General features: G+C 38.5%; 1 protein-coding gene across 2 annotated transcripts in view; it reads right to left on the bottom strand.

The window, feature by feature from the left end:
• The window catches only part of Ptpmeg2 (Protein tyrosine phosphatase Meg2), a 279,584-nt gene that overhangs the window by 63,811 nt on the left and 204,685 nt on the right, over positions 1 to 11,088 (bottom strand). For both annotated transcript variants that reach the window (XM_083118341.1, XM_083118340.1), the window contains 2 exons: positions 10,754 to 10,952; positions 7,017 to 7,177 (listed from right to left, as the gene is read on the bottom strand). In XM_083118341.1, coding sequence (XP_082974467.1) covers positions 7,017 to 7,177; positions 10,754 to 10,952 — 360 coding nt within the window. The remainder of the gene's footprint in view (positions 1 to 7,016; positions 7,178 to 10,753; positions 10,953 to 11,088) is intronic.

The following is an 11,088-nucleotide window of genomic DNA, read 5'->3' on the forward strand; positions in this document are numbered from 1 at the left end:
ACAGATAACAGGAGGAAATATAAGATTACAATACCAATCAGATTTCTGAACATCAGTGTTTTGCACTTTAGAAAAATTACCCTCGAAATGACTCATAAATGCATCAGTAATTTCTTACTCATCATACAACATTTTGTTATCAGATGTGACAAGAGTAGATAGCATGGGAGGTGACCCACTAATTAGTCTCCAAAAATGAGTCTTGTCACTATCGAAACAGGGATTAAAATAATTATAATATCTACACTTAGCATATTTGATCTTTCTTTTAATTTCTTAACTTAATAAATACAATTTGGCATACTAAGTAAGTTTATTGGTTTTAATGTACTTATAATAAAACCTTTTCTACTTGTTAAGCATACCTTTTATACTACTTGATATCCAAGGAGAACAACTTTTTTTCTTTTGATACACCATCTTAGGAACATAACTGTTTACATCTATTAGTACAGCAGAGTGTAAGGGCTCGACAATAGTATCCAGCTCATTGGAAAAATCAATAGTTTCAAGATTACTCTTTAATACATAGTAAAGGTGTAAAAAGTCGCCCTTGTTAACCTTTTGCCGCCCAAGGCCTTTTTCACATGTAAGCCTCTTTGTCCCGAGCCGATTTTGAGCAAAATGCAGTGTTTCAATTAAATGAGTGTAGATCGGAGGCTAATTGCCCTAGAGAGATGAGTGATATACCGTTGTACGCGGAATGAACCAGAGATTCAGACTATATGGAATTTTTGCAAATTCGGCGTATATGTGGCGTGGGGGAGGGGGCTAACTCTCAAAATTCCAAAATTTCGGGAAAAAAAATTTTGTTCCCCAACCCTCCCCTCAAGCAAAAAGTGTCGACATGCACATAGAAATGATCGCTAACATGTAAGTAACACAAAAATATTTGCATTATTATCATATGACCAATGTAACTTGAGTTATAACCCAAAACGAATTGTCGGCACGCCACTGATTCAAGCTTCAAAATGCAGCGGTACCTTGAAATGACTTTAGCTCAGAGACTATTTGCCCTGGAGATATGATCGATATACCGTTGTACACAGAATGAATCACAGATTCAGAAGATATATAATTTATGCACATTCGGCATATAATTGGAGGGGGAAAAGGGGTAAATCCCCTGAAAATACTTTTTTTTAAAAAAAATGGGGATTCTTCCCCCCCCCACCCCCCCGAAAAAGGATATGAAAAGTTTAAAATGCACATAGAAATACATGTAAGGAACACAAAAATATTTGCATTATTATCATTTGACCAATGTAACTTGAGTTGTATCCCCAAAAGGAATGGTCGCCACGCCACTGATTCAAGCTTCAAACTGCAGAGTTACATTGAAATGACTATAGCTCAGAAACTAAATGCCCTAGAGATATGAAAGATATACCGTTGTACGCAGAATGAATCACAGATTCAGACGATATATAATTTATGCACATTCGGCGTACATATGGAGGGGGAAAGGGGGGAAATCCCCTCAAAAATACTTTTTCTTTTAAAAAATGGGGTTTCCCCCGCCCCCGAAAAAAAATGTCAAAATGCAAAATTTATGCAAATTTGGCGTATATATGGAGGGGGAAGGGAGAAAACCCCCAAAAATTATTTTAAAAAATTGTCACTTCACCCAAAAAATGTCCTTGCACTTGGGCACAAAACGACACCTACGCACAACATTCACGGACGAAAAGCTACAACATAGTGAAAAATGAGTGCCAATTCTTGCAGCTGCTTGAAATTCTATTTTTAGACAATGCTGTTGCCACTTGTGGACACTTGTGCTAAAAAAAAACAAAGGTTTCCTTCAGTGCGCTTCGAAATTCCATTCTCACAACGCAGATTCAACAACCAGTCTTCCCCCTCCCCCACCCCCTGCTTGCGCCCTCACCGAAAACTTTCATTTTGACATCGGATACTGATAAACAAGCTTCCTTCGAATTCACTTAGCAGGAGGGTGTGAAAAGCATTGCTTTAGAACAACAAAGCCGGTCTTCCTTTTTCGGCAAAAATTTGACATTGAAAAGAGCCGCAAAAGAGAAGTACTTTTCCAGCCTTTTCCCCTCCATTTTCATGAAGACAAAAAAAATGCAAAAAACCATTTCTGTTAAATACATGTGTTAGGAACAATATATAAAAATAAAATTGAAATTCTAGCCAAAAATAGAAAAGTTATAACGTAAAAACTACGACCTTGACACAGCATCTCGATCGAGATGCTTGGGACAGTGAGGGTTACATTTGGGTATCTCGTTCGAGATGCTTGGGCGGCAAAAGGTTAAAGTTATATCTCAAAGAGGACTGATCAAAAAACAAATTTTCAGTTTTATGATAATTCCTTGTCAACTTGAATTACTGGCAGAATGCCGAGCACAAGATCAAGCATAGATAAAGGATTATGGAGGTTGTATGGAGCATTATATTGTTTGAAATGCAGAATGTCATATAATTCCATGATTTTGAATGCTTTGTTCGAACAATTGGCCTGAGGAATGTCATTATCATAATATTCACAGTTTACACTTACACTAAAATCACCTAAAATTCTTAACTTGTCCCTTCAACACACGGAATTATTAATAACTAGATCGATATAACCAGTATACCTTGCCGTATTTATGTCAGGCAGTAGATAATGCAAACTAATAATAATGTTTGTACATGAATTAATGATAAGTTTGACCCACAGGCATTCAATAACATCAGAATTAAAATCCAATAATTCAAATGGAATTTTAGACGATATTATTAAAGTGCATCCACCACCTTTCTTTTTAGAGCTAGTAGAGGGAGATCTATTCCTTCTTATAACTCTGTCCTCACTGGTTAAATTATCAAAACAACTCCGATCTTCATACATCCATGTCTCGGTTAATGCATAGGCTACATATCATAATTTTTGTTAATCATATTTTTTTTATGATTATCATATTTTGGCTTTGCATTGACACCCCTAACATTCTGGTAATACATTGAGAGAGATTCTAATGTAGAATCCATGACAAGTTGTAATCAAATAAAAAAAAATAAGAAAAAAATAAAAAATAGAGAAAAACAAGAAACTAAAAAAAGTAAAAAAAAAAAAAAAAAGTGTGGCCGCGGTGGCTCAGTCGGTAACGCGTCTGACTACCATGCTCAAGGTCCCGGGTTCGATCCCCGGCCGGTTCAAATCCAGGAACTTTTCTAACGATGGAAGCGGCTCCGGCGCCCACCCAGCGTCGAATAACATGGGTACCTGGGGAAACCCTGGGGGGTAAAGGCGGAAGAAACTATCTACACTAATTATTCTCAACACTATTTGTCATGGCAACATTGCTTTCCTTATACATCTTTATATATTTCCCATGAGAAAGAAGTATTTGCATATTTTCAATGAATTTGCATAGTTGTAAGAATATCAACATCTACATACCTAGGTACAATATTTCATTCACCTTGGTCTATTGTGATGGCCACAGGTGGAGAGGGGGGATACAAATTGTGTGTAAAAATTTGATTTTCTTCTTCTTGTTAACTTTTGTTATTGGGAGGTAGCATGTATAAATTTCACCTTCCCTAAGAGTGTTGTCCTTCTGGGGGGTAAAAAAATCATGTCTCCACAATTAATTGTTTGTATTTTTTCAATCAAGGAAAGCTTGAAACGCACTCGTGTGAAAAGTTCCTGTCCCGAGAGGCTAACACGAGACAACCTGAGAAGCATGACTGCACCACCGCACTCATTTTTCGATGCATTAATACCAATATGACATTTTTCTTTTCTCTGTAAAGCAAACCCTTGCACACACAAGCGATATATGGCAGGGTGAATTCGCAGCTGGTTTGATGCGCAAACCCTACAATCCCTTAACCTTTTAATTCCCGACCAGTCATGTGCTGACCGATGGCATTATTGGCCACAGTCCCGGTCGGTCATGCCTTGACCGATGGAACAGACCCTTTTTGTCGCCTTGCAACCATGTTGATTTTCTATGCTCAAGACTCAAAAGTGCGTAGAACTTGAAACAGAGTTGATATGAATCGACACCGATGCTCTTCAATTCCCTAATGATGTCAGCAGCAGCTGCTAAACTTACACCTCCTCTTTGTCGATGCAGTAAAAGAGGCATCGAATGACAAAGCTCACAGAAGTAAGTTGGCACCTTTGTAAATGCTTGTTTACAATGGATGTTTACTATCTCATGCCTTGCAGGAAAGTTATGTATGATGAAATCATTTGTCTATTGTTTTCCTTCTCAACATGCATTGTTGTCAAAAGTGTTTGCGGCGATAACTTTTCAGCGGCGAAATGGACTTTGCACAATGCTTGCTTTAGAAGACAACCACTCCTTCTTCGGAAGGAAAATGAAAGGGTAGGATCCGGGCTAAAAATAACTCGTGTAACTTTTAAAGCTGACTGTCCCTTTTATTTTCAAAAGGACGTTTCATTTGAGTTCACAGAGGCATTGAAGTAATGTCGTGCACAGGGTAGGCAATTTCACATGGGCCCACAAGGAGCTCACCCTCACTCAGCTTACCTGGTCCTTTAAGGCCACACATGGGTGATAAGAAGACAGTGCGGAGAAGCTGTGTGGTGTGCTAAAAGAACACTAAAATGGAGAAGAAAACCTACTACTGGTGTCCTCGGTGCAACAAACATATACATCTAGGAAACTGTTACCGGGTGCACCAGAACTTATAAGGACAACATACAGAGACGGAGGAGAGAGGAGAGATGGTGCACGTTCAGTTTCAGCCTTCGGTAAGTTTTCATTTTTACTTCCAATTTCATGTATGTATATTTGAAATTCCTGTCTTTTTTTTAAAAAAATATTGTTCATGTTGCCAACCCTTGTCGAAAATAACTCATGCACTTCATTGTGCGTGTTGCCAACCCTTGTCGAAAATAACTCAAGCACTTAGTTTCTTTCTTCATTTTTTCTTTGGATGGCAAAAGGCATTAGACATGTGCTTGCAAACAGGACATAGAATTTGTTCTTGTCCCATGTCTCAACAGGGAGGGGGGAGGGGAAAAATTTTGTATTTTTTTTTTTCAATTTTCACATTTGAAGCCACGAATAATAACAAATACATACAGATAGCAATACTTCGTCTTTTCTATGTCAAAGTGCATTTTATTCTTAGTAAAATGTTTCTTGTTTCACTAAATTATGTGCCATAGGAGATAATTTAGTGAAGGAAGCTAAACGATTTTTGCTAAACCTTACAAAACTTGTTTAAATGTCCTGGGACAGAAGTAAAAACTGCATAAGCGCCATGGGACTTTAAAGGTTAAACCTGTTTCTCGGACTTAAATGTTTAGAAAGTGAAGCAATGAAATCGACTTGGATGGCTAAACGCATTAAGTGGGAAAACATATAGGAGATGGTATCAAAAAAGTTTTGAGACTAGTTCTGTAACATGCCAACAGATGGCAGTGCAAGGCTGCACGCACAGGTACAGGGAGTACCAACCTTCATAAGTCAGTGTGCCAAGAGACATCGTCCTGTGTACATCGTGAGCTGTGCAGCTGGTGGTGTGTAACTGGGCAAATCTGTCACAGAGATGCACGACATGATTAGGCAAGTGTACGGCGATGCTGCAATGAGTCGTGTGAGGTGTTTTGAATGGCACACGCGCTTCAAGAGTGGAAGAACATCACTGGAAGACGATGAGAGTTCAGGACGACCTTCAACGAGCACAACACCCAAAAATGTCGAAACCATTCAGCAACTTGTGCATGAGGATCGTCGGAGAAAAATCCACATTGCTGCTGTTGTCGGTGTGTCATACGGATCAGCAATCTTCACATGTGATTTGAACATGCGCCGTGTTGTTGCCAAATTCATCCCCAGGCTGCAGACTTAGGAGCAGAAGGAACACCGCCTCAAAGTCTGCCAAGAACTCCGTCACCGTGCCGTGGATGACCCGTTTTTCATGTCGAGGATCATTACTGGTGACAAAACTTGGGTGTACGGGTACGACCCTGAGACAAAGCAACAGTCTTCACAGTGGAAGAGCCCATCATCTCCACAACCAAAAAAGCCGAGGCAGGTCCACAGCTCGACCAAGTGCATGCCCATCGTCTTTTTCGACATTCGCGGCATTGTGCATCACGAATTCGTCCCCAGGGGCCAGACCATCAATAGCGAGTTCTACTGCCAGGTTTTAAGGTGTCTGAGGGAGGACATTCGGCAAAAGCGACCAGATCTGTGGCGCGTGAAAAACTGGCTGATCCACGACGACAATGCACCCTGTCACCGTGCTCTCACACACGTGAATTTCTCACCAGAAACAAGATGATCACACTTCTGCACCCACCGTACTTGCCAGATTTGGTTCCTGCGGACTTCGCCATCTTCCTGAAGCTGAAGATCCAGCTCAAAGGTCACCGTTTTGACACCATTGCAGAGATCCAGCACGAATCGCAGAAGATGCTTGACATGCTTCGAAAAGAAGACTTCCAGAATGCATTCCAGCAGTGGCAGAAATCCTGGGAGCGCTCTATTGCTGTACAAGGTGACTATTTTGAAGGTGATTGTGTGTAAACGTAGATAAATAAAGTACTTTCTTGTAAACAGAGCTAGTCTCGAAACTTTTTGATACCACCTCATAACGCAGGGAATGTAAAATCAGGATTCCACTGTATTATGCTGGGGAGAAAGAAAAAAAAGTGTTCTTGTGCCTTGCTACATTAAATACGGTAAAGGAAGCCAAAAGAGTAATAAAATTGCACCTTTGCAATGGTGCAGTAGACTAAGGCTTCATTTATGCATGCAATGTTTGCTGATGTCACAGTCCACAAATACTATACATGACAAAACTGGGACATCCAAGGAACACTGGATTCATAAGAACACAATATTGGTTTGGGTCACTGCAAAAAATTGTTGCATGGTTTCATAGTGTGCTGACATGAAAAACTTACTTTCTGTATAATCACGATAAAAGCTAATATGTAAATATTAATGCAGAAATAAGAAAACTTGTCTATAAACCACACATTAAATGTAAATAATCACTCTGATTTAAAATCCAACCTTGTGTCGATATAAATGCATTCTTCTGTTTGTAACCATCAACAAAGTTTGCATTGATATAATCACTGCAGACATCTCCGTCAATCTGGGAAAGCAACACTCGTGTGTGGTCATAACAAAGTACATCCGTGTACCTATTCTTTGGTAAATTAGACCTGATGCTGAAAAAAAAAAACACAACACAGCATTAAAGTTTCTACAATTTCTAAATTCATGATACAGACATAGAAAGTTACCTTACAAAAATTATGTATGAATTTGAATAACTGGCAAATTACTGGGTAGAGAATCATCAAGTGTAGACAAAGATTCTGGAGGTTGTAAGGAGTATTAAATTGCTTATATTGCAGTATACCACATAGTTCCACAATTTTGACTGCTTTCAGAGAAGCAGAAGAATATCTAATTCAAAATATTACCAGTTTATACTAGACCGATATAACCAGTATACAGTGCAGTATTTAAATCTTATATGTAGAGACTGACTTTTCCAACTACAGGCCCCAGAGCTAAGCATGTTCTCAATGGGAAGTTTAAAATTACAATTTTTTTTAAAATAAAAATGTATCTCCTTGTAACTACGAATGCCAAAGTTATTAAATTTTGGCCCTTTTTTTCAGTACAGAATAGGCTAATAGCCTATGGTGGAAAAAAAAATCATTCATCAAGTAGAACAAGAAGACAAAAGTAAAAAAAATCTTATTTTCTTTCACAAAATTTGAACTTCATCGACAGTATAGAGGAAACCAAATGCAGGAAAGCAGTGCATCCATGTTCAATCTACCCACCACCAAAAAAAGGCCAACGCATGACTCTACCTCTTTACAAGAGCCCCTCTCATTGCTCCATGGAGGAGGATCTTCAAGAAGAAATAGCCATCATCACGGAAATGGGAATTTAGAATGGATACACAGAGCACCAAGTATCTATATGGTAGTAAGGCAGAGGCTCAAATTCATAATCCTAACCACCGCAGGATAAGACACCAAGGATAAAAATATGTGGATTGCCTTCCCCCACAACCCCTTCACCTCCAATGCTTCACAAAAAACCTTCAATATTACCACAGCACACCAATCCAATTAAAAAATAGCCACCTGACTTAGCAAGCACAAAAATATTTCCTAGATCCACTGGGGTGTATGATGTGGAGTGTAAGTGCAAGGCACATTGCACAGAGTCAGATCAATCTGATCCATAAACAAAAGAATTCAGTAGAACGTATCTCATGCCAAAAATGCCCAACACTGGTCTAGCAAAACACATCAAATATAGCCACCACCAAACCAAGAAAGTGTCCACCAACCAGGTAGCACACACCCTGATTGACCCAAAGGCAATGCAATGCATATCCAAATGATGACTGTGGAATGAACTTCAAATTTCCATATCTTATCTTTTCATATTGTATTGGCAAGCAGGTTGTGCATTTTTGGCCTCCTTGCTACGAGAGCACATGGAACAAGTGCACTTCGTTGCCACGCGTCACCGCCTGCTATTTAAACTGCATCCATCCAGCAGGTTTGACATGGAAAGTGAACCAAAAGTTTTCATTATTTGCACTTACTCTGTTTAAATGAGCAACATAAAATGATACTGAGAAAATTACATTTGTGCAAAGATTGGATAAAAGCTAGAAAATGTAACAAAAGCTACAGTACATAAGGAAATTGGCTTTCATTTATAATATGATAAATAGTTTATTTGTTATTTTACATTGCCATAATGGTTGGAACGCACTTCCAAGATTCCTAAAGGTCGAGTAGAGGCAGCAATGCTGTGGAAGACACCTGCAACCTGCGGAGTCTGAGTGGTCGCATCCCACCATATGTCATGCATGCATTTACCATATTAGGAGTGCTAAATAATAAATACTATCTTGGGTCATACATAAAAAACACACATCAAACTTCTGAACTTGGATCAAATGTGTTGTATGAAAGGCTTTTTACAATTTCACTGAATTTGCAATTATTCCCTAAAATTTCCATTTTTGAAGTATCTAGTAAATATCTCCTGTTGATGTTGTTGATTTGGAGTTTTAAGTCCACTTTATGCACAGTAAGGCTAATCAGGACTGGACCTACAGTTCAAAGTGGGATCCAAACCACTATGAGCCTCCACTGGGTATCGAACCCGGGACCCTTTGATTACAAGGCGACGATGCTACCTACCACTGTAGTAAATATCTGCATTTGATTTTTTCCACCGAGGTGCAAAATAATGTCTTCTTGCAAATGTGCAAAATCTTGATATTATATCTACAGTTGATTATGAACTGTAGGGTGTTAAGTTTTTGGAAAATGGAAGAAATGCTACACATTTTAGTGAAATTTTCATTATAATAAGAAAATGAAGTGAAGAATAATTTTCAGATAACAGTTATCAAAAACATGTATTTGAAGCTTTCCAATGAGGTATATTTGATTTTTTCCTCCCATGGAGTACAATTCTCCAAACATGCAAACCAGGGGCTCAGTACTTTTAATGTGGATCCAAATGGTTTTCCATGATTGAAAATACATGAAAAACATCTGTTTAATAAATAGCCTTTTGTACATTCTTGCAAGGATTGCTCCGTGTGCAACCTTTACAGGTTGCATTCCAAAATGATGTTACCATATTTACTCATGTATAATGCACACTTTTTTCCCAAAATTTTAGCCCCCAAAAACTGTATTATGCATGAAATAATTTGGACAGCCAACATGAAACCATGCTTGTTTTCACTATGTCTCTGTGTATAACATGTACATATCAACAGGTGCAAATACAAATTAACAGGTTGGATTTGTTTACTAATAACATTTAAAAAAAAAAAACACTCTAAAAGTGAAATGGCCATTCCAATGATTTTTCACTTTGTAATGGAATGTTTTGCGACACCGAGAAATGTGACGCTGTTCTGGCAGAATTCGAGCATGCACCTCCCATCACATGGGATGTGTATAAGCAGTATTTGTCGGGGGGGGAAATAATAGAAAATAAGTTCCTGAGCACTGCAAATCTACAACATAATTTTGATCTCCCTTTCTTGTACTACAGAACAAAAATGGTGGATACAAAAGTGTAAGCTTTTGGATGCTAAACACAATGGAGGGAGAGAGAGGGGAGGCAACTCGTATACACAAGATGATATTCTCCTCTTAGTCCACATAACAACAGGCTATTCATTCAATAGGTATGATGACATTCACCCTTGATGGGCATAGCAACAGCTTTATGACCTGCAACTAAGAAAGCCATATTTTGAACCTGAATATACTGCGCATTACATACAAGATATAATTGTTTTTTATTGCTTTCCCCATGAAAAACCAGGGTGCGCATTTTACATGTACGTACATTACATTATATATGCATAAATACGGTAATTCATTTTTGGAAGACATGTCTGCTTGCAGTTGGTTTGATTGATTGATTTAGTTTATTTTACTTTGCTTTTCTGCCACTTTTGGCTAATAGCAAAGATAAGGATGAGTGATGAAATGATGAAATTGATGAATGGACACTCACAAACACCCATGCCAGGATTCAAACCCAGGATCCAGTTGCAATTTGGAAAGAAAGAAAGGAATATCGTTTATGCATTGTAAGATTTGTAAGATCTATATGGATCATGAATACATATAATGCTTTTAATATTTATGTGCCGGCCTTCTACAACTTTACTACCTGTGCACACTACTATCAATTACATAACAATGTGTACATTAGAAAATCAGAATGTCACTTACCGAGCATTATTGAATGTGCCCTCTGGTGACTTCGCACGTATCTCAGAATAATCCTGGCATAAACCATGGCGGCCCTTGTTCCTCACGTGCTCAACAAATTCTTCTATTCTCATTCCATGGCCATCTTCACAGTGAAGGCTGTCATCATCTGAAAACCCGCTGCTGGCCGAGGATGGAGGAGGAGCAGGGGATGGAGCACCTGTGGCATTCAACAACAGTAACAAGAGTTTCCACTCATACAAAATGACAACAATTGTATCTATGCACTTTTCTACCATTATAGTTATTAAATAATGCATGTTAATGAATACAGTTAGGTCCCTAAAAGTCTATTC

The sequence above is a fragment of the Lepisma saccharinum genome, chromosome 3 (genome assembly GCF_977018435.1).
Source record: "Lepisma saccharinum chromosome 3, izLepSacc3.1, whole genome shotgun sequence".
Lineage (NCBI taxonomy): Eukaryota > Metazoa > Arthropoda > Insecta > Zygentoma > Lepismatidae > Lepisma > Lepisma saccharinum.